The 24,966-nt window shown below is 39.7% G+C and overlaps 2 protein-coding genes across 16 annotated transcripts in view; one reads left to right on the forward strand and one right to left on the reverse strand.

Annotated features, from left to right (window-relative positions):
* Nucleotides 1-398: 398 nt before the first annotated feature.
* LOC139981096 (uncharacterized) lies at nt 399-7,596 on the reverse strand. The gene is made up of 8 exons (XM_071993274.1): nt 7,306-7,596; nt 5,585-5,851; nt 4,726-4,784; nt 3,766-3,949; nt 2,968-3,174; nt 2,100-2,255; nt 919-1,164; nt 399-805 (listed from the first exon to the last, which is right to left on the reverse strand). The coding sequence occupies exons 1-8, from the start codon at nt 7,430-7,432 to the stop codon at nt 630-632; spliced, it is 1,422 nt and encodes a 473-aa protein (XP_071849375.1). The 5' UTR covers nt 7,433-7,596; the 3' UTR covers nt 399-629.
* Nucleotides 7,597-13,639: 6,043 nt separating this feature from the next.
* Nucleotides 13,640-24,966, forward strand: part of LOC139981442 (uncharacterized) — a 46,163-nt gene continuing 34,836 nt past the window's right edge. For 11 of the 15 annotated variants that reach the window (XM_071993814.1, XM_071993815.1, XM_071993824.1 and 8 more), the window contains exons 1-7: nt 13,640-13,854; nt 18,217-18,490; nt 19,782-19,915; nt 21,191-21,497; nt 22,398-22,534; nt 23,686-23,983; nt 24,617-24,753. In XM_071993814.1, coding sequence (XP_071849915.1) covers nt 13,797-13,854; nt 18,217-18,490; nt 19,782-19,915; nt 21,191-21,497; nt 22,398-22,534; nt 23,686-23,983; nt 24,617-24,753 — 1,345 coding nt within the window. In that variant the 5' untranslated portion in view covers nt 13,640-13,796. The remainder of the gene's footprint in view (nt 13,855-18,216; nt 18,491-19,781; nt 19,916-21,190; nt 21,498-22,397; nt 22,535-23,685; nt 23,984-24,616; nt 24,754-24,966) is intronic. The other 4 variants (XM_071993829.1, XM_071993828.1, XM_071993816.1 and 1 more) reach the window with 1 other exon arrangement.

Here is a 24,966-nt window from a genome sequence, read left to right on the forward strand (position 1 = left end):
TAACGTTCCCTGTGGTTTAAGGTGCTAGACAGAGTCCTGTAAGTATACATCAAAACCACATCCTAGTCACTCCCTATCGTATCGTAATGATACAATTTTGTGAAATATCAATAAATGCATACAAAAGTATAAATTATTATCTACTAAGGGATATAATATTCTTACAAACAAGTTACTTTTAGTGACGAAAATTTCATTAATTCACGTACAAATTTACGAATTTGGAATAAAATAGGAAACCGGTAACAAAACTCATCGCAGTTAAAATTGATTTCTCTATTACTGTCATTTGTCTTGTTGATAAAAGAACATGAAAACTGGGAGCTCGTCAACCAAATAAACCCGTGAAATGAAGGGAAAAAATCATGAATAAAATAGGAAACCGGTAACAAAACTCATCGCAGTTAAAATTGGTTTCTCTATTACTGTAATTTGTCTTGTTGATAAAAAGAACATGAAAACAGGGAGCTCGTCAACCAATGAAACCCGTGAAATTAAGGAAAAAATCATGTATATTCATACCCCTAAAATGGACTAGACATTTTACACTTACAGTGCAAACCCAAATAATATACGTCAAATTAGTCACAGAAAATTTAATAATATATGTGTGTGTGCTTTAATTGTTGCTATTTCTTTTCGCAGATAAAACTCTTTGCAAAGGAACAACAGATGTCAGACCACTGTCCATCACAATCTCCTTTCATAACTGCGCAAGCGCGTCTTTCGTCATAGCTGTTTGGTTCCTTAGAGGACCAGTTTTCATAAGTCCAAGATTCTGATTTTCTCATCCAGGAGAATCGATCTAGAAAATAACGAGAAATAATGGAATGTTGTACGAGTAATGAAACTGGTGAGTGGGGGAGCTATTGGCTTTTTCATGCTTTCAATTTTTTCAAGTAGATTGCTCAAACTTACCATAGAAGTGCCATGCGGTTGTATGTTTAGACGCTATTCCGACATAGGCGATGTCAAACGGGATTCTGGTGCGATGAACCCAAGAGATAAATGGAGCTTTGCCGCTTTCTCCTATTAAAATGACTCCATCTCTTACACTGATGAAGAATGAGGCACCAGACGAAGAAATATTGACAGGAAGGGGCGTTCTTAGGACAGCGTCGCATTTCTTGCAGAGTTTAAGCGAGACATCCGATGTTGAAAAGACTTGAAGAAAGTAAAGTATAACAAATTGTAAAACCTTAAAGACTAAAGGGGGAAAAATATGAAAATTATAAAAGTTATTATTTTAATAAGAGAATGGGACGAATAATATATGGATGTGTAAATGTATACGAACATTTCATTTTTTTTTTTTTTTCAACTTCTGTTCTCCATCCCTCTTCCACAAAATGTTGGGTGTTATAATTCATAGTTGGAAACAAATTTCCCTAGTGTAGATCTCTATCGAGATTCTATAGCCTGATCAATGTCTGGAATTATTTTCATGTATATTGTCCGCGGTCAACGTTAGAGGTCAGTAAAGGGTTGTACGAGGGTCACTCTAGACACGGTATAGCGAGAGTGCTGAAGTTAGGAGGAGACAGGTATAAGCGAGGAAGTAGTGATTGGTGTTTGTAGTATAGACGCAATGTAAACGATGAGTTACATCGCAGATTCGAGTATATGCAAACTCCTCACTGGAATCGCGTCAAATCACCTGAATCGTCGATTCAAACTGAAGAGGGCAATGACCCGAAGAGGTCAAGTGGGAGGGTGAATGGAGGGGGGATGGAGGGAGATTGAGGGTTAATGGAGGGGGGTGGGGGGATGGAGGGGGATGGGGGATGGAGGGGGATGTAGGGGGTTGGAGGGGGAGATGTCGTAAGCTAGGTAGATAGGAGTGTATATGTATGGGAGAATGGCAGGTAAGAGAGGAGTGGTGTAAATCTGGCAATTATTCTAATTTTTATTGGGACCGGTCACAATGGAAGGTCATGTGTCAAAAGTTTACCAGGTCACTCCAGACAGAGTAGAGCGGGGGTGTCTGATTAGACATAAGGAGTCAGGTTAATGATAAAGCGAATCAAATTTATCAACTAATAGATAAGACAATACAATTATTTCAGTGGCTGGAGTAAACCTTTAAATTTTAGACTTACCAAATTCGTAGATGGTTCCTTTGTTGCTTGGTACGTCATTAAGAATTAACCTACTCTCGTCTTCCGCTTGAAGATAAAACTCAACTCGATGGTTACCCGGGGTTAACTCTTTGATGAAGGTATATTTCATGGAGTGGGTACGTACTGTAAATGCCCCTGTAAAGAGTAAACGACGAATAAATATAAGGACGTTATATTAGACCAAATTAATGTTCTGAAAACAATTAACTATTAAAAGAAAGAGATGTAGCATATACACTTACAATCAGGGCGGCGATTTGTTTCAAATATTGGGGGGGGGGGGACATTTCCTTGGATGCAGGCGAATTACTATCAAAGCGGAGCGCCACCATTGGTTGGCGCGCAGCGTACAAGAAAATTTCTGGTTTTGATAGCCCCCAGATCGCCGGAAATGGCACTTCTCGGGCTTGAAAATGACCAACCAGATGTACACTTTTGCCTGAGAACCAAGTTTTTCCCAATAGTTTTTTTTTCATTCATAACCTTTTTCAAGATTGTCACCAGTCACACATCATGTTCGAAGGGAGGGGAAAGCTTTTATGCAAACTATCTAAGCGTAACGCCACCATACGTTGGCGCGAAGCGCAAAAGAAAATTTTGGCCGAAAATGCCTCCCAAATCGCTGGAAATGGCACTTCCCAGGCATTGTAAGTTGCATCTAAGCATTTTCTATTTTGAAATTACTAGCGATATCATAAAAAAATACAAAAAGTATGCTAAAAAACTATGCCACCAAATATCGGGGGGGGGGGGATATTAGATACTATATCCCCACCTAAAATAATGGGGTGAAATGTTCCCCCCCCCCCGTTCCCCCCCCCCCCCCATGATCGCCGCCCATGCTTACAATCACTGTTGCTGTGTGCTCCAAGCCACACAGCAGTTGATGGTTCAATAAGACGATAGACAAAGTCATTCTCCATCGGCGATGAAATCGTAACAAGATCACTTCTTTTAGTTTTGCGACATGTTTTCCGAGCCTGTCGAAAGTTCTTTTTCTCCGGATGGTATTGATAACAACTGGTCATGAAAGGAACAAAACCGGCCGGGCACTCTGTTTTTGGAAGAAAGAAAAATGATGCAGGAAGTAAAAATAGAACCATCAACTAAAAGAGGCAACACGATATCTAAGAGAAGTTCAAGCAAATGACTGTAAGGGTGGGTGGCTTAACATGAAAAGCGAAATATAGGGCGGTGGAGTGTGGGTGGGTGGGAGAGAGGGTTAGAGTGGAGTGGCACTTCTTTGGTCGATAATTGGGCATATCTAAAAGTCCAACGCTTAAGGTACATATCAAATGCAACAAAACAGTTACCTGTACAAACTCGCTAGAAGAACTCAATGACTGGCTAACCCTATCGGGCTCAACAAGGAAGTGTTAGCGAAGTGATGACATACCCAGTGGGAAACCTATAGTGGATTTCAGGTATTAACATATCAACCCTATCCCCGCCCTCTCCCTCCACCCTATACAATAAATGAAACTGTAAAAGATAACTGCGCTAAAAACGCTACTTTGATTGTCGTAACATTTAAATCGTATAGCTAAACAATACTGAAACAACATGCAAGCATATTTTTACTTGACCGGCGCATTCATCTTCATTCATAGTGTAACGTAACGAGGTGAAGTGATTTGATATTTACTTTTGTAACATTCCTTATTTTTTCTGTCTCTCACATAGCCCTTCTTGCAATAACACGCACGTGATCCTTGTTTTGTCTTTGTACAAGCTTGTAACTCTCCGCACCCGTGGTCCTCACAGACCAACGTCCCTGCGTCACACGTACATCTTTGAGAGCAGTCACTGGTAAGGAATGTGGATCTTGACTACCAACATGTGAAAAATGATATTACAAAATACTGTTATGTTTTATCAGTGCCAAAGCGAAACTCCTCACCTCACACTCCCCAACACACCAAAGCTAAAAAACAAAACAATATCCAATATTAAATGAAATTTCGGTATATACTATTAAGATATATTTGTACGTCTGTCGTAAGTTAAATTGTATTTTTAAATCACCCGTAGATTTCGTGTTAATTCCGTAATATTTTATAATTATATGATGCTTTTATCTCTCGTTTTTGAAGCACGTAAATAGTGCGTTACACCTGATACGAACGTTACGAAATATTTCAGATCAAACCAATTCTGACGCAATCATTTTGTGGACCATCATAAACACGTCATTCCAAAATTTAGTATGCAAATGAAGATACACCTGATAAGTGAGATTGATGTATCGACGCTTAGGAAGTAAAAGTCGGGGAGGGGGTTGGAGGGGCATGGGGAGGGGGTATGGGCATGGGGGATGGGTAGGGGCATGGGGGAGGGGGATGTACAATATCGATTACACATGCTTTCTGTGGATTGTTTGATTTCACTTTGGTAAAGTCTTTATTTATCGAAAAGTAATCCAATAGGCCCTCTCTTAAGTCACTATATCTTCGTGTATCGATATGCGAGGAAGTTAAACGTAGAATGCATCACTTGCTACGCCACCAACGAGATCTTTCGTCAAGTTAGATTATGCAGACAATGATTTATCAGTTGAATTTGAGAAGATCAAAAACAGCAAGAAGAAAAATAATGCTCAACTCACAGGAATTCGTTTCCCTTCTCCGATGATACAGTCAGGTAAACATTCTTCCTCTGATTCCGCTAGAGACGAAGAAAACGTTCCAAACACAGAACAATCTTTAACAGGTTACTTAATAGTGCGTGATACAGGGGATGTTTGAGTGCATATGTAGGACAGAGACAGGTAAAAAGAGGAGTTAAGTAAATTCAGTTACTTCATTGCTGACTTCACAAGAACTTTAAAACCAACAATATTCTAGTAGATTATAAATGAGTCTGGAATTACAGTTGTAAGCTTTGAAGATGTTAGATTTGGAAGGAAGTGGACGTTGACCATGAAGTATTAACATTATAAAATGAAGACAGGTAAGAGAGGGGTGCAGTAAATATGATATAAATAAAGCACGGTCCACATGCTAAGACACGTTCACCTGTTAGCAATATAAAGCAATATTCCGTACGAATTTGTGAAATATTCCCCCCCCCCCCCCAAAAAAAAAAAAATGAAGAGTCAGATTCGAGATACTTAGGCCTACTTAACGCTATTACTAGAATAACAGAACATTTCGCCTATTCATTTAAATGCAAATTAGCTTACCTTTTAGCCTCATTCAATGAGAAACCTGCACAAGCTCAGTTCACTGTGAATATTGTTGATTTTTTTTTCAACGGTATTTACTCTATATCAGTTGTGTATGACAAGTAAATTGTTTGTTTGTCATGCATATTTGAGATAACGCAACACGACGCTCACGTTAACTGACATACCCAATATGATATCACAATATAAGTGACACGATGAACATGATAGTGGAGGTAAAATTGTCTCTCTGGCTTGCGATTGGACGTGATATTAATAACTAAAATGTTCAATATTTTACCTCTTTCGACGAAAACATGGAACAGACAGCTTTCGATATTTTCTGCCTCATCGATGAAATCGTAGTACACAAGATGGCCGTCCTCCTCGCTTAATGGGAAGCTGTCTCCAGAATGGAAGTTTTGCTCAAACAGGTTGGCCGTTGACACTTTATCCTCGGCCGTTGGCTCCGGCCATGTAGCTGTCGCTTCCGTTGCCGAGTCACATTTCGGTATCGTAAGATGAATATCATCCGGGCAGTAAGTTATGACAGGTCCGACTAGATCCGCTGAGATAACACAGCCATACAATCAGTCATTGAGGTATAATGAAAGAAGAGGCAAGACATGTAATTGTAAGAGGGCGAAGAGAGGAAGAGAAGGGAGGTGAGGGAGGGGAGGGGAGGGAGGGAGGGAAGAGAAGAGAAGGGGAGAAGAGAGAATGGGAGAGAAGAGGGGACAGGGTCCAGGGAATAAGACGCATATCATCAGGGCAGTAAGTTATGACAAGTCCGACGAAGTCCGCTGAGGTAACACGGCCATACAATCAGTCAATGAGGTATTATGAACAAGAGTGTCAAGACATGTATTATAAGAGGGGGAAAAGAGGAAGTGACAAGTGGCGTCGCCAATGAGTGGCATGAGGGGGGGGGGGGTTACGTGCCCTCCCATATAAACCATGCCCCTCCCCCACCCCAGATGCGATTACTCAAACAAAAACTTTTTTTACAACGGACGAAACGTATTATGTTCTTCAGTAAAAAACTTGTTTCCACCAACCATCACGATAACCAGTTGTTTTCTCACTACCAAGATCACAGAGGCCCCGGCGTAAATCGCTAGTGATTAAACTTCACTACTACCCTGTTTTCAATTTTCAACATTCTAATTTAAAAACATTATCAAAGCAAAAGGGTTAATTTCCATTTTTGGTGTAACTTTTTTATCCGCCTCAATTAAAAAAAAAAAATATCGGACAGACTAAGCCCGAAAATTCTTGAACATAAAGTTACTTCATGTTGCAAAATATAACACCAGATTGCATATAAGGACCCTTAATTAATATAAAAATTCTCACACCCTCCCCTTAGGCCTCTCCCCAGGACGGCATTCGCAAATAAACAGTGTGCCCCCCCCCCCCCTAATGAGGTGTTGTGCCCTCCCTGTGCCCCCCAGATTGAAATGTCTGGCGACGCCACTGGAAGGGATGGGAAGGAGGGAAGAGAAGAGAAGAGACTGGGAGAAGAAAAGAAGAAGAGGAGGTGGGGAGGGGATGGGTGATGCAAATGGGGAGGGGATAAAGGAGAGGACGTAGGTGATAGAGAGAGAGAGTGGAATAAGAGAGAATGGGAGAGAAGAGGGGTAAGGGAGTAAGAGAAGGGGGAGAGACGGCCGGGAGAAGAACTGAAGAAGAGCAGGATGAGGGGGAGGAAGCTGATGGGGATGGGAGATGAGAGAACGGAGTGGAAGAAGAGGGAGGGGATAAGACGAAATGGGAGAGAGGGGAAAGGAAGGGATGGGAGGGAGGGAAGAGAAGAGACGGGGAGAAGAACTGAAGAAGAGCGGGATGAGGGGGGAGGAAGCTGATGGGAATGGGAGATGAGAGAACGGAGTGGAAGAAGAGGGATGAGGATAAGACGAAATGGGAGAGAGGGGAAGGGAAGAAAGGGGAGGGCTAAAGTAGGAAGGGGGATGAACGGCAAATTTTATATGGAAATGACAAACAAAAAAAGTGCTAACATACTGTTGTCAGGATCAATTTCACCCCTCTTGGACCTCTGTTGAAGAGAATTATATCCTGCCCAAGATGATTGCGTGAGTAGGGCCCACAGCAGCACTGAGAGAGCACTATGGCAAACAACACGCGCCATGATTCCTCCAGACTGTAGTAATGGCAGAGTTCTATCCTTGTATGTATTGGATACTGAATCTTACACCGTTTTTCAACACAGTCAAACACCGTTTGTGAGCCGATATCATTAAAATAGCAAGTATTTCGTCGACGCCCAAAAGCATCACTATTGTCTTCTTTTTATTTCAAGTTCATAACTATACATAATATTTGATGTGAGGTTACTTGCACGGCAGAAATGACAATAATAAAATGGTGAACTTTAAGTAACCGCGCTTTTATACACAAAATACTAAAATATTATATTTTATTTGATATTTTCCAGGTATGAAAGAAGATTGCATGTGACAAACTCGAATTTTATGTTTTTTTGGCTATGTAACTGCAGCCATTAATTATCGGTAAACGTGGTATAGCGCGAAAGGGTACCTGTCCCTCTCCCACCCCTAACACACCCTGGAGTTTATATATAGACTACTGTTTCAATAAAGTAAGATCCATGTATAGACTGACAGGTGATTAAAGCTAATGTAACATACAAAAAATCATCATATTTATTCTACCCCTCCCTTCCCCACCCCCCCCTCAAACGTGACATCATATGATGAGAACTTTCTACTGTCATTTTGAAGATTCTGAAAGAGAATTAAAGACTTGCTAATTCTTAATGATGTTGCGGCAAAATAACCGTCTACAAAGTATACGCTATCTGAGTATATGTTTATACATATATATACTGATTATAAAACTTAAATGAAAATTTGTTATCTTGTGTTGTCTTTGCCTTCAAACCAGCAAATTTTCCAGCCAACACCTATTCCCTCTCTCCCACTCATTAATGGAACAAATTGAGCTGTTTTAGTTTTACTTTCCCCAAGTGAGTGAGAAAAAAATATGCCACGGTTTAAAGTGACTGCAATAATCCAACTCGTTTAACAAGCGTAGAAGCATTTGACAGAGTTCTCCACTAGTTCTGAATACTACCCCCACTTGGAATGGCTATATTACAACATCCAATGAAACGTGTACGGTGATATATATAGTAACTAAACTCAATTCCGGTGACATTAAAGGAACCCATGCCAAAAAACGGAATTCATCTTTTTATTGGGGTCCTTGTCAATAAAAACCAAAAGATTCTGTAAAGGCGAATTCTCAATATTGTAAATATAATCTGAAGAGGGGTAAACCACGTTAACTAATTTTATCAGCTTATATTTCCAAGAGTCAACTTCCAATGGTGGGAATTTGTCAAAGTTGAAAACAATATTCAATTAGCTTTTCCATGGGTAAGATTATCTCTGTGTTTTGCTAAACGCTTGCTGTGTCACATATAGTTATCCCAATAAATTGTAAACATCTACGTGTGCATATATATATATATAATTATATATATATAGCTCACAGCTGCATGCATTGTTTTTGGTAAACACCTACGTAAAGTGGTGAACCTTCGACTTATGTCGTAAATTTAAAAATTGGTAAATTTGATCGAATTTGGCAACCTTTTGTATGCTCCAGCAATAAACATATACGTGGTTTCAATTACTCCTGTGTTGATAACATTGTTAAAGAAGCACGGTTATGTTTCTGCCATAAATATACAGACAGTAATAGTCTAGGTGATGTTTTTGTACGCATGAACGAAGAACATATATGTATCATGGTGTACTTTGCATCAATTCCCATGTGTCTTTAACGTTGAAGAACAACATAAGAAGCAGACACGTTTTGTAACAAAAGTAACGGTGTGGTGTGACAACACATTGAAAATGTATATATTGTCTTTCCTGAAATTTAACGCCTTATCTTTTTACTTCAATTTTTTTTTACGCATTTCAATATAAAATGCATTACAGTCTTAATCATCCCTTTTACGTAAAAGTTGGAATCCTATCAAATGCAAAGTCAAAATGAACATTCTCCATTTGAGTTTCAACTGGTAGAGGTGCCTGGTTTATGACGTCACACCATATGCTCTCAAGGCTAATCCATAAGATCTAGAACACTCAGCATATTCTCAAAGTCTTTCTTTCTTGTTTTTTTTTATTTATTTATTGTTTTTGAACAAGAAGAATTAATTTTAGAAATTCCGGGAAGAGATGGCAACGTGTTGATATCGTGCAGAAATTCCCTGTTTCCTTCTTCGGATGTTTATCTAACAGTATGAAGTCATGGCCGCGTAAAATTTCTTGGAAATGTACGTGTAGCCTCAAGATCATGTCTGGAAGTGTAAGTCGAGTAGTTACTAAGTTAAACCTTATGTTAAAACACCAAATAATAGAAAAAAGGAATATTTTGCAACGGAAAAGATTTCATCATGATGTTTGATAATTTCATAGACCTTTTCATATTTAATGGAGTCTTCTGTATACACAATATTTCGGAATTTTTGTGGTTAGGATCATCACATGCACTGATCATATAACAAGTCATTGTACAACATTACAATCATAGAGTATTTACTTAGCCTATCATTTAAGTAATTATGAGCTAAGAAAACGTCCCGATTAATCAAACTAAAATTGTCCCAATTTTCTGAAGGTACTTGGGACATTTTTTTACGGTACACCAACGTTGCACTTTACATGACCGCTTGGGAAACATGTTGGGACCAAACATAAACAAGTCTGATAGCCCCATAGTATAGCCACACACACTATGGAGGCAAAAGCTGTGTATCGAGGGCGACATAGTTGAAACAAATACTGCACACTAACGCTACTGTAGCTGTTTCGCGATAAAAAAGGAGTTTGTGACACTTTGCATATAAAAATAACATCGAGTATGATAATAAAGCACAAAATATGTATTAAGATTTACAAATAGCATATGATTTATACGTATTCAGATTTACACATATAAACATATATACATATACATATATTTGATACTATGTATGAAATTTGATGATATATATATATATAGCATTAATATTCATATAGCATCAAATTTAATACATAGCATCAAGTTTCTATACGTAGCACCGATTGCTTATTTAGGCCTAAAATAAATAAGTTCCAAATCATTACGGATCATCATGTTGCAGCATTATGTGTCACATATCATCAACTGCCAAACCTAGACCAGCGTTACAGTTCTACATTTTGAAGGGAAACAAAAGATGTACCGTTTTCCGTGTAGTGGGAATATAGAAAAAAACGGAATGTGTTTTCCGGTTTAAAGTTTGTTGGGAAACTATGTAGACATCTGGCCTTATAAACGCTCAAGACGTTTTGTAGTGTATTAGTAAATGCGTGGGTATAAATATGACCTGGAAGTTTAACCGGTATTTCCAAATATTTCAATAGCTACTTCTTTAATTGGAATTGTGTGGGATGTAGGTTTAACGGTCACAATGGTGATTGTTCTCAAGCAAATAAAATGTAATACCATCAATGAAAGCAACAGTTGTCAAGAACACAACTGTTTAATAACAGGAAGTTGTTACGTTTTCAGACAAAACGAAATATCCAGACATCGTACGTCATTGACATTTTAAACTTCATATTTTGTTTTCTTTTCATTTCTTTCACACATTTTTTATTGAGCAAATCTTCGAAGCCAAAGTCGACCCTGAAAATTAGCTTACGTTTTCTCAAACACTGACCCCCCCGATCTCCCTCGAATCTGGGACTGACCGCCCCCTCCCCCCCCCCCTCCTCTCGAAACTGGGATTGGTTTAGATTCTCGAACGGTACTGTACTTTTCAACAGTGGCGTCACCAGACTTTTCAGTCTGGGGAACACAGGGGGCACCAGCATTTGATGGGGGGCCACTTAGGTGGATACGGATCGCCGTCCTGGGGGAGGGGTCTAAGGGGAGGGGGTGCCCTCTCCCCTTTGGAAAATTTTCGCATACGGAGGATGGGCTGGATGCAAAATGGTGCCACGGTTGATGCTAAATTCGATCTGAAGATATCTCCAGAAATTGCTATTTTTGAGGTAATGATTTAAACAACGCGCAGAATTTTGCAGAGGATATGAACCACATGCTGTCGATATTATGCCTAACCCTATCAATAGAACCTACATTTGTTGAATTAATGTGTGCATGACCCCCGACTCCTTTCTTGTCCTTCTCGTTTTCTCCCATTATCTATTAAGATGTAACAGTTTCCAGCATCGTTATTGGCTCCTATTAGGGATCTCACCATGCAATCCAAAGTTTGATCACACATCGAGTATAGCTCAGTATGCAGGTGTGAACATTCGCCATTTGTTCCTACAAGCATCTGACCTCAAATGACCTCTGCACCCCCTACACAACAGGGTTATTATATGGGTCCACAAATATAGGCAAGTATGGTGCCTGCGGACCCTCACATTCTCACATTTCGTCAGCTCCTAACCGGTCAACCTCAGACCAAGGCAACATACTGCAGTACCCTCCCTTCTCACAGCAGGTCCGTATTTTCGGCATTTCACAGGCATCCAATTCACGAGTTGTGACGGCGCGGGTTACGGCTTCGATACCCGACGGTCAAGGATAAACTTTTTCATTTTTTCGCAGCTCATTTGAAGAAAATACGAATTACTGTGCTTCTTTGTCCTTATGAAAAACCAACTCAGATGATGGGAGTTGAATATAACAAAATATATATATATATATTTTTTACCAACCCAAATCTCAGATGGGGGGGCCACTCGGGGGAACTAGGTTTTCCAGGGGGCACGTGCCCCCACCCCTGCCCCCCCCCCCTTGGCGACGCCACTGCTTTTCAAGTATTAACACGTTTAGACCTTCTTAGCATGCTTCTTAAATGTCATCATTGATGAGTCTTATCTAAGCTTCGTAGGTATAGCAACCGTGGCGGTATAGCTGTGATTCTGTGTCGTCATTGCGAATGTGATCGGTTCTTGTATTTTGTACGTTATGAAACTAGTAAAATATAATTGCCCTTTTCACGACACGAGGAAGGTTCACTGCGTACGTGTGGAGCCTTACATCGGTTAGTGTGTAGGATCAGGTAACATATTGTTATGGAACAACTCCATGGTAGGATAGCTACCACGTATGTAGTGGTACGCAAACATGTTCAAGCTGATCTCCCGAGAACAACTCGTTAAATATAACGCCCCCACGAAAGATATTTTACAGACAAGAAAGTAAATTAAGGGTCTAAGTTTGTGAAACTTGAGTTATAAAATCCCGAACTATAACCTTTATACGGGTCGAAAAACGTAACATTAAAGATTTAAATTAGAGGACCTATCGAAACCAATGAACAACCTGTGAGACATAAATTTTCTGCAATGGAATCACCGGTTAGTATACGGACTATAGAAGTAGGAGGAACCAACTGGTTTAATCCAAATAGATGTCTCCGGCCGGGTGTTTAAAATCACATATAGTTTTGGTGAGAATGACCCAACTGTACCACTCGTTACAAATGACGTAATAATGTATCACATCACAAAAGGATATGCTACGAGCGTCGAATCACGATATGTCGATATATCGTTGAATCGTTCTAGGATTTCTCAAAACACTTTTAAATATTGATAAATCACCGCAAGTGTGCTTTTTAAGGCGCTCTTTGCAGTGCCGTTACTCCGCGGTTTTGGGTCTAATGGTGGCTTATCGATTTACAGATTCAAAACCAAGTTGTATTTATATATATATATATATATATATATATTTATATATATATATATATATATATATATATATATATATATATATATATATATATATATTTATATATATATATATATATATATATATATATATATATATATATATATTGAAATCATAGTGAGTTGGATATATATATATCTACTGCAGGAATTGAGGTAGAGGGTATTGGAGGGTACCTTAGAGGGATTGGGGGCGTAGTGCAAGAATGTTAACAGTCATTAGGTTTGGAAGTTCGGAGTGCGTACGTACAGGAGACAGGTCAGAGAGGAAGGAAATTAAACTACAATAGTTGTCTTTTCAATGTTTCCATTCCAGCATTCTTGAAAATATCGAAATAAATACCATTTACCTATCATTCCTAAAATACCTCATCACAAGGTCTTTTAAATATAAATCCCATCGGAATCGCACAAGAAATATTTCAGATACATAAAAAAAAAGGAGAAGAGATTTTTAGGAAGGATTAAACTGATTCGTATAAACCTTACATGCATGTTTGAGTTTGGTGATATGAGGATTCTGTTTGTGAGAGGTCATAGGTCAAAAGGAAAAAAAACTGATGGGAAGTCGTTGACGCCGTGACGGGTGACACCTTCAGATTAGAACACTGTGGTTTTAACGATAACCATGTTTTACTGAGTGAGGGTCTCCATATTTCCATATAAGAGGAACATTCAAGTCTTGGTTATGACCAGAAGTGGTTCAAGTCTTCTCTGCAGGAATATTATACATCGAGGTCCAGAATGAGGTTGAAACCAGCTTTCACAGCCATTTGGTTAGCTTTCCTCGTGTTATGTGTTGGTAAGTTGATACGCTCTCATCATATATATTTACCCGCATACCAGTGTCTGCTTATTACGTATTTTATTTTTTCTATCAAATTTATATGATAGCTAAGAGTAGGTTTTGATATTTCAGTTCTGAAGTGAAGGAAGGTGGGAGAAGATAAGGGGGGGGGGGGGGTGGGGGGGGGGGCATTTTGCATTAATGAATATTTACAGCCGCATTAAAGATACGTAAATCTAGATCGGATATGGGTAGCCAAAGACAGACGTTAGGTCCATTACTGAATTTTGGTAGCCCAATATTGTGTACACGAGCTGTGGTAAGACAATTACCATCCAAAATGATAATATATTTTATGGTTAGCGTTTAATTTCAATTGAGTTAAGTATGTGTCGAGGATTAGTTACTGTATACTAAGAATTTAGTAAAATCAATTCAAACTTTTTTTTCTGCACGGTAAGGAGAAACCCTAACTTCAAGGTCATAAAAGTCACAAAATGAGAATTCCTTCATCTCTCAGCGTCTCGTCGGGTCACTGATAGGTCAAAATCATGTGGGCGAAATGACGTGTTGAATTTTTTTATTTAATCAGTTTTGTTGCTTGCTCTTGGCGGTGTAACTTAATATGTAGGTAATAGTGATTTTAAAGCAACGTATGCTATATTTAACATTTCAATATCGGACCTTAGTGTCACACGGCAGCCATAAAAGCCCACTGATTGACTTTCATATTATACGGATTGTTTTTACGATCGCGAAAGTAGGCCTAGATGTATCCATTTAACATAACGATCAGAAACTTTCCTGAACGTCGTAACAGTCCCAGTTAATGCTATAGAGGCCTATGTAAGCGTACATGTGCTCACAGAGCCAAGATTATATCTAGGCTCACTTTGATTGAGGAAGGAAATTGCGTAACAGAGCTAGAACATATGTTCTTGATTTTAACATATGCATATTGCGTCATCTAACGGTTTATTTCGTAATAATTGAGCGATGCATAGTCACAAGTATTATGTATTGGCCTACATTGCGCAGGAGGGGGGGGGGGGCGGGTGTGGCACCCGTCAAGTAATTTGAGGGTCTAAGATCAGTTGCTAATACTGCGCAATGTAAAAAGTGATTTTTTTATCTTAAGTTGATGTTAATGCGCAAGACGGGTGACCGCATCAGGACCAGTGTCAGTTTTTACTTCACGTGCTCTTTACAGCAGTGGCGGATCCAGGATTTCGCCGAAGGGGGGGCCCAGATGGGAAATGCCTAATCGTCGTCCTGGGGGAGGTGTCTAAGGGGAGTGGGTGCCCCCCTCCCCTTTGGGAAAATTTCACAAAATATGGAGGTCCTCGGTGCAATCTGGTGCTACTTTTCGTGAAAGTTTGGAGTAAAATTTTTTTCCAATAAATCATGTATTCATGGTTTGCCGGGCATATATTTGCAATTTCGAGCAATGAGCTGGGATTTACGTCTTTGGGGAGAAGGTGGTGATGCAAACTACTTTTTACCAGGCTACTCCAGGCCATTTCATCTTGGATGCCCCTTCCGGATGGAGACTATTGATGCAGTCAGAGTGCCCCTCTCACCTTCACTTTATCAGAATGATGATGTACTCTTTTTGCAAATTTATTTTACAAAAAATTACACGCACAGTGGCGTAGCTAGGATTTTTTGAGTGGGGGGGCACGGGGGGCTGTTCTTTCTTGTGGGGGGGGGGGGAGTTTACTATCTAAGCGGAGCGCCACCTTGGTTGGCGCGGAGCGTACAGAGAAAATTTGAGATTTCAGCACCCCCCAGATCGCAGGAGATGGCACCTGTGAGGCAAAATAGCAACCAAAAAGATGTGCAACTTTGGTGACAGAAATGCAAAAAAAGTTATTTCTCTTTCATGCTGACTGGCCTTGCCAACTCAGCCAGACTTTTAACTTGAGGGAAGTTGGCATCATTTGTCGTTTCAAGCTGTCAAGGCCTTTCTCCCAACTCAAACCCCTGTGGGCTACCGGTAGATTTGCAGGATATGCCCACATGTGGACTTAAATAGCATTAGAGGAAGGGGGTGGAAGACTAACACGAATCGATGTTTCGGTAATGGTCCACATTGATGGCTCGGTGCTTATTAGGCCATTTATTGGGTTTCTTGAGGCAGCTGTCATCAGAATCTGGCTTTTTGTGCCAATCGATGACCGATAACATGTATTGGTATGTAAATTTCTTCTTCATATATCTAGCAACACTCTAAAAACAAATGAGTGGATTTCATTCCATTGGAGTGATCACTCGGCGCACTTCAAATTAAGAGTAAAATTTAACTCTATTGGAGTTAACCCTCACTCCTAATATGAGTGAATATAACTCTATTAGGAGTTAAGATTTACTCCAATGGAGTGGAAATTCACTCTTATACCGGAATGTGCTCAGTGATCACTCCCATGGAGTGAAATTCACCTATGTTTTTATCAGTACAGTACAGTGCATATCATCATAGACGTACGTACGTACTACGTACGTTCGTATATCAGACGCACTCGATACCCACGATACGATACGGTCCTGGAGAAACTATTTCCACTCATCATTTTTTAAGGCGATACAGTAGTGAGTATTGAACAGGCACAGCCTCATGTTTGCAGGAAATTCAGAATTCCCAATATTTTATATCTCTACCAGTAGTGAAAATCATGTTTCGACAGTTTCGTGGACATAAAAAGTTGTTTTGTGGAATATTCAATGACATATCAGGGGCGGATGCAGCCGCGCCTGAACGTAAGACTATCTAAGCGGAGCGCCATCATCGGTTGGCGCGGAGCGTACAAGAAAATTTTTGGCTTTACAAACCCCCCAGATGGCCGGAAACGGCACTTCCCTAGTATTCTAAGCAGCATGTACCTAGCCTGAAAATATGGATCTCATGTCTGCAATTTCAGGCCCCCCGTAGCTACGCCACTGATAACGCATGGGGCACTTTCCCTCGAACGCGGTAAAAAAAATATAAAAAAAATCAGGATTTTCAAAAAGGGGGGGCCCGGGCCCCCCGGGCCCCCCCCTGGATCCGCCCCTGTACAGCGTTGCTGACCGTCGTAGCAATGACTTTACTAGTTCATTATAGAATAAAGGACCTTATAACGTAGTGAAATTTTAATTCTCCTTCCAAATTTGTGATAGAACGACTATATTAATTGGGGATTATACTATAGCATTTTCATTGGTAACAGTTTGCCTGTTTGTCTATAGTTATTATATTAATTATATATAAATATTGTATTCCTGGTGAGACAAAACGAAAAAAAAAGAAAAGGAAAAAAGAGAAATGTTTTGCTACACATTTCGTTCATTACTGATATGAATTGTTTAATAGGGTGATCGAGCACGGCCATATTTTGTCTGGTGAGTTCCGTAAATATCGAGAACGTACACAACACAAACCAGGACAATTTTTTATCACTAAATCATGTTTTAGGTAATTTACTTTTGTAAACAGGAAAATGATTCACCGAAGGTTTATGTCCGACCATCACTGGTTTTGGTTTGTTATTGAAACGGCAGTTATCTGGCCACAATCAATTTCCCGGATGTATACAAGACTTCAAAAAAATGTTACTGTTAAGCATGCACACAACCTTATTTTTTTTTCTTTATTTAACTGACAAAAACCTCGGTAACGTTAACTTTTTTAGTAAAACAGTTTGTGGTGGGTTGTAACTGATACTCTTACCAGTCATGGGGCATTCATACCATTGGATCAGTGGATGCACTAAGCGGGGGAGGGGTGAGGTGGGGAGGGGGTGCTCCTGCCGCACCATCGTCAGTCGGGGCATTTTTCAAACTTCAAAAGTTTTTATTAGCATCATCGTTGCCTGCAATTAAACCTAATTTATAGATTAAATATGTCTCAGAATGCACTTTTGATCCTCTAAACTATTAAACCATTAGAGTCCCACAGGTGGGAGAAAATTCAACGATCCCATATCCACAATCCTCATTCGTAACATTTTCATAAGCTTACACCCCCCCCCCCCCCCCCGTCAATCAAGGTTTCTACTTTCTCCCCTACCTATAAATCAGTCGGAAAAAATTTGGAATCATACTCCACCAATTGTGAGTACGTCACTGCATTGGGTACACCGCATTCTGAGTAACAACAGCTCGACGAGGTTCAAGTTAAAAAACTTTTAGGGTTCAACCGAACGAATGAGAAGTTATTGTGTCACTCTCATGTAATGTAAAAGACGCACAGAGAGGCAATATTGCACACATAAAAAGGAAAATCTCTTTTGTTCCCTTCAAAGTAACCGTAGTTCATTAAAAAGGCCTGTTTATATTTTGGACTCGATTAAAAGCATTTTAGAACTCTGATTTAGATATATAAAATTTACATTTTTGCAGATTCCCAAAGGAATACTGTTTCCATTGGATACTACCACGTGAGGTTCGAGTACACGACAAATCAAAATGGTCAATTCTTAACTAAAACGACATCAACCGCAGTTAGCAGAAATCGAGTGACAATAGTTGGCCACAGTCTATGGAGGTCTGAACTTTACGCAAGTCGAGAGGATACAGGAGTGAAGAGAGTGATTGAATACCAACTGCTGGATCATGAACAAGCGTCTAGAAGATTACCACCAGGAGGAACTCTTATATTTACCACGGCTCTGAAGTAATTATTTTCTGTTTTTATTGTTTTTATTCCGATCTCAAAGAGAGAAGATACTATTATTATATTATTACTTTAAGCTATGCGTATATTACGAGTGGATGTGCAGCAATGCGACTATGTATTTTGGGTGTCAGTATGTTAATTTCACGCACCATCGGCGTCGTTCTGACAGATTCAGTATAAATTATAAAACTTTAACCACAGACACGGCCCAAGGACCTGTTTGAAGTTGTGACCAACAGCATTGTGTTAGTTTGCTTTCCGAGAGTTTGCATTAGAAGCAGACATCCCATGACAGGTGCATGAGAATGTACCCGTTTGTCAAAATTGTCGACAAACAAGGCAGAAGACAACGATGTCAAAGAAAGTACAACAACATTATATGCTAATTCATGTACTTATGTCATCGTCTCCGGGGTTTCAACAACTTATACACTGTTGACCTAAGTCACTTACGTGTGTACTCTATAAACGCATTACGTGAGTTTGCAGTCTATATATATAAATATATATATATATATATACAACATATATATATATAGCCTATATATATATATATATATAAATATATATAGCCTATATATGTATATAGCCAATATATATCTGTATCTAATATATACATATAGCCGATATATATAGTCGACATATATAGCCGATATATATATATAGCCGATATATAGCCGATATATATTAAAATGCTGTTAAAAAGCCGATTAAAAAGCTATTAAAAAGCCGATTAAAAAGCTATTAAAAAGCCGATTAAAAAGCTATTGCTATTAAAAAGCCGATATATATTAAAATGCTATATTAAAATATATATAGCCGATATATAGCCGATATATATTAAAATGCTGTGTTGGGGGAGAAATTGTGGTGCAAAAATCTTGTCTGGGGGCTGCCATTTTGTCAATGTGTGATGTCATAGAGTCCCTAGGAGGAGAAACTATTTAGTTTCTTTCTGTTCTATATATTTCAAAAGGCGAACGTAAACAGCGTTGACAATAAAACCAACGTCAGTGGGATGTCATGTCACGAACTTCAATATTTGTTATGCTTTCTAAATTTGTAAGACAATGCCACAGTAAGTCGCTTAATCAAAAACTGTTTATTACTTTTAACTACCTGTATACCTGAACATTCCGCTGGTTATGAGAGGTCAAAACTAGTATCATTTATGTCAAGTGCTAACCTAAGCTAATACTAAAGAACAAATCTTATGGTGAATCGCTTTATTTACAAAAAATGCAAAATGCACCATTAACGTGCCATTCCTTGACTTTCTTTCTTTTAGTGTGAATGTTAACGACTATGCTTCGTTTACGCATCTCTGCGTTAAACTCTCGAAGCATCCGAATGCCTTTCCAGATTATGTCTTTGCATCGGGAGCAAACGACTTTGTTACCATCTGTCGCCCTATTCCAGAGGGTAAGTGCCTCACTCAGGAGCGGGGGGGGGGGGGAAGGGGATCAGTCGGAATGCTGAGGGTGGGGTTTCAACATGTGACTTTGAATTGAGAGAACTGCAAAATTGTCTCAACACATCCGAAATATGGAACGTCCCTGTAATTTATACCATAGTAGTTCATTTGTTTTTAATATAAAACTAGCGGTAATTCTTATTTATTATTATTTTTTTCTAGTTTCTCTAGCAATAGCCTCAAAAGGCACTTTCTAATTACAAGTTTTGAACAATGGCGCACTTTGTAAAATAGCAATATTAAGAAAGGGGACGCTGGCGCTTCATATTTGTGGAAAGAAACACTTGGAGGGGCATGCAATTTTGAGACCCCCCTCCCACCCCCACCCAGACGGTGCCTCCCCTTGCATCTCTCTATCGATATCGAATGTATTACTCAGCCACTGGTCAATAGCTTAAATATTGGTTACAGAAATTGAAGGGTGTATGGCAACTCAGGGGCGTCGGAGCCGGTACGGCAGGTCCGGCGCAAAAAAAAAAGTAGGACTAAGAAAAAAATATGGCAAAAAATAATCTGGGAGGTATATTTTTCAATAATTTTCAATAATGATGACGGCAAGTAGGCTAAATGTGATTACTCTGGCATGGCAGGGGTCTTGTTTTCAAGCTCGGGAAGTGCCATTTCCTGCAATCTGGGAGGCATATTTTCAAAATGTTCTCCATTACGCTACGCGCCAACCATGGTGGCGCGTAGCGTAGTCTGACCTACCAAACATCCCCCCGATAATTATGATAGATGGCCACACTTTGATCTGCCGTACCAATCCCAAATAGCTTCCGACGCCCCTGCAACTATATCATAAATTCCTTTATATTCTTAGCTTACTTCGTAGAGTGGCAAAATTTTAGTTTTTCCTAGCATCGATTACAGTTTTACCCTGCTTCCCTCTAAGCCCGATCAGTGGACGTCAACTTTTGCCGTTACAGCTTACTTAATCTTTGATACGATAACCAGCGACATTCTTACAAATTTCTTCTTTCAATTTGTGACCTCAAGATGAAAGAAAGTTTCCTTCCAATAATTTCGTGTATATCAGAGATTTCTATCTTTTCAGGCAACTATTATTTTCACTTACATTCTGCAAGATTAAAGCAAACCTTCACGCGTAACATATCACTGCGATTCATTTCGTTACGTACCATATTGGAGTAACCCCATAATGTAACCCCATATCACGAATTTTCAATTTACTTAATTATTTATGATTCTTATTCCAACCCAAGCCCAAGTCCAAGAGGCCTCTGAAATCAGACTTCAGTATTATCGAGCCAGTTATCAATACGAGCACTCATCATCTCCTACGTCACGGGCCACGTCGACCTACCTTACACAAGTTCAGGTAGATTCTAGGACGCTCCCAAACTCCCAGACAGTAGGTGGGCGTAATGTATGGCGGATGATGCTCTTTCTAAGCCCACACCAAGATGGATCAGGTGCTCGTCTCATCCTCTCAAGACAACTGCTAAACACCAACCAGGCCTCGATGTACGTCGGTCCAAATCAACAGTTCTCCTTTGTTGCAAACAGGAGGTAAGTCTCGAGCCAATGGAAGGCTTGACGATACTTAGAATGTGCTGATCTATTGTGTGACAATAGTAACATTCCAATCGCGAGATAGAAATGCATGGATTACACTCTAAATTGGGTTAGTCGAACCAGGAATCATTCGTCAATGAGTGTAAGTTATTTTTTAAGAAGAACGTTGTTATTGTCATGTTAAATATGCTATAGTTATAGCAAGTGGTTCAACTGTTAGTAATTGTGTTTGTCGGTTGATCGGTTTTGTCATGGTTCGGCCTGCACCAGAAACTTCACATCAAACCCGCAAAAGATAAAAAGGGGGTGAGGGGGGGGGGAAGGAAACAAAGAAGTAAAAAAAACGATATTAAGACACAGGAAATGTCAGACTAGTTTTTCTTACTCCGTTTGCATCGTTACCTCAGTATCCACCTATACATATATATATATACAAATGAAAATCGTAATGAGTTGGAAAATCAAGAACAGTGAAAAAACTTTCAGCCTCCACCGGGATTCGAACCACGGGCCTTCCGCTCTGAACGCGGACACCCTAACCACTAGGCTATGGACGCTGATTGTATGTCCAGAGGTTCGAAACCGGTAAGGAAGATCGTAATTCCACTGTAGGCGTTTGCCACCTGTATCGAACAATACTAGTTCTGTTTTTGGTGACATATTTTGCCTTACTCTAGAGATCAAATATGATGCTAACCAACTCGAAATCATTTGTGATTCCTAAAGCCGGATCTCGAAAGAGATATATATATATATATATATATATATATATATATATATATATATATGTATATATTTCGTTTAATGAAGATGAAATCGTATCGTATACGTCCTAATTTCTAATACTGTTTTGAGCATCTTCTTTCTGTTTCTTTTTGTTGTTGTTGTTGTTAGGTTTAAGGTGGACAACTTTGGTCCGGGGACGGCGTATCCGTATGTATGTACGGAGTTGAATACAACCGCATCATCAAGGTATCTCTTAAATTTTAATGGCCAACGAAGCGCCATAACGTGCAGCACTATACGGCTAGGTGAGTTTGAAAGAGCAATTTGATAGTGAGAGTGTATGTTTCACTACATCGGTAAAAAAAAAAAAAACCTCTTACATAGGATATCTGAACTCGCTTTCACGGAACTCACTAACAGTAAGGCAGTTACATTGACTGTTGTAACCGTATTCGGGATTGCTAAGACGACCGCACTCTGCCCGACGGCACGCTACCCGACTCAACTCGACGGCTGTAACAAGGAAATCTTGGACAGCAAAGCAGTGCGTGTTTACAGTTACTATTGATAAAGATTGGAACAGTTGTTTATCGCGACGACATATGTACTTACATATGATTCACGATATGTAATAATTTGGACGGTGAAATACGATCCCATGCGGCAAACTGGGATTGAATGTTGGGAATGCCGTCTGGGAAAACCACGAAGTAACGTACAACAAATTCTTTTGCAATTAAAACAATCACAAAGTGATAGTTCTAGCTTATTTGAGATGTAAAAAAAGAAAGATAATACGTTGACTAAACCATTATCTCATGTGGGCGAAGTAGTATCGTCAAAACTAAACTTCTTTTGGGAAAGATCCCGAAACCTGTCCAGATTTCTCTACCCTCCCCAATACATTAAACACGTTTTCATAGCTTCCTAAGCCATTGATAAACTGCTTCTACAAATCACGAGGATTCCTCCATCTGATGTTAGAGTTTGAAGTATTTCGTAACTAGTTTGCGAATGATTTTTATTTCCATTGCTGTGTGTTGTCAGGCGCGTAGCCAAGGGGGGGGGGGCGAATGGGGCAGCCGCCCCCCCCCCCTTGAGCATATTTTTTAATGTTTTTTTAATGTTTTTATGATATCGCTAGTATTTTCAAAAGAGAAAATGCTTAGATGCAACTTACAAGGCCTGGGAAGTGCCATTTCCAGCGATCTGGGAGGCATTTTCAGCCAAAATTTTCTTGTACGCTTCGCGCCAACTTATGGTGGCGCTACTCTTAGATAGTTGCAATGCCGAATCTAAAATTTCGCCCCCCCCCCCTTGGCAAATTCCTGGCTACGCGCTTGCGTGTTGTTATGTTTGTCTTGTATTTTTATGTGTCTTCTATTAATTTTTTGCATGATTTATATTTAAAGTATGAACGGTTTGTATTAATTGAAAGATGTCTGCTTTATTTTAGCGCCCAGAACACTTGATGACCACATAGTTGCGGTAGCCAGCTACGATGCCCGAATCGGATATTCCCGACCAAATCCGAGAATTAATGAAGCATTGGCCAATGTATTTTACGTTATCAGATTTGCTGAATCAACTCCCATAATCCAAGGAACGTCTGTATGGCAAATTCAAATGTTTGCGAGTCAACATGACGATGGCACAGGTCAAAGACATCTCGTTTCTCAGCAAATTTTAAATCCAGATCAAATGGCAGTCAGTGCAGGAGCAGGAAAGCAGATTACATTCCAGGCAATTCAAAGGTAATGTTTCTTCTTATTTCTTCAACAGTCTGTATCTTGGAGAATTTGACATTTTATTAATGCATCTGGCAACAGCACACTTGTAGATGTCATAATTACGATTGGATTTTGGGGGGGGAGGGGGGTGGGGGCAGGGAGTGCAGACACTGCTACGCGATAAGGCAATATTACCCCAAGCTTGTTAATCTCTTTCCGTGAAGACGTCATGTAGTTGGTATTTGAATTGAGAGAACGAACAAGGTAGCCTCAATGAATGCGGCTTCGACCGTGTCACTTCCGACTCGACTCCCTAACGTGACATATGGAGGGTGGGGGTAGCAGTTAGATTACCTTTTAAGATAAGGGCGAGGCTTTAAAGGCATCTCAGTGTTGACTGGTACTATAGATTTTATGGAACAATGGTCAAATTTCCACGTTTCTGTAATATATCATCCGAACCAAGCTCTTGTTCAACTTTCAAAATCGGAATTGGTCATATGGAAATTCTAATTATCCGCGGACAGTACATTTATTCCGGTATCACTTCCAGCTACACTTTGTATTAAAAGACGGTATATGACAAACGGCGACTTCCCCTGGGAAACAGGGGACCTTTGGTCATCTTACGGTATTTCTTCATATTGTCTTTCCAAGATTCGACGTCACCGGTCTAGGATCTGATAATGGTCTTCCTTACATGTGCATTGCGTTCAGCAAACATCCGCTTTCTACTGTAAATATCAGTTTTCAAGGAGACTCGGTCATTACAACATGTGACCTTATTCCTCAAGGTTTGTATGGGCAAGAGGCTGAGTGAAGCTCTGGCTGGTTATAACGTATCCATGATTTTAAGTGAATTGCCTAAATTACGTATAACTTTAAATGGACGTTAAATGGATGTGTACCGAGATTGGCTTCGGTCAGCTTGCGAGTCTAAAAGCCTCCATGGCTTCTTTCGCGAGTTCCTGCTTGCGGGAAGATCACATATACATACATACATACAT

This window comes from Apostichopus japonicus, chromosome 15 (assembly GCF_037975245.1).
Source record: "Apostichopus japonicus isolate 1M-3 chromosome 15, ASM3797524v1, whole genome shotgun sequence".
NCBI lineage: Eukaryota > Metazoa > Echinodermata > Holothuroidea > Aspidochirotida > Stichopodidae > Apostichopus > Apostichopus japonicus.

What these genes read in the sequence shown, in the direction of transcription:
- LOC139981096 (XM_071993274.1), bottom strand. Translation starts at nt 7,432, where the DNA reads ATGGCGCGTGTTGTTTGCCATAGTGCTCTCTCAGTGCTGCTGTGGGCC. An exon ending in AAATAAGGAATGTTACAAAA is followed by an intron (nt 3,175 to 3,765) that starts GTAAATATCAAA and finishes TTCCAAAAACAG; the next exon opens with AGTGCCCGGCCGGTTTTGTT. An exon ending in AGCACACAGCAACAGTGATT is followed by an intron (nt 2,256 to 2,967) that starts GTAAGCATGGGC and finishes TACTCTTTACAG; the next exon opens with GGGCATTTACAGTACGTACC.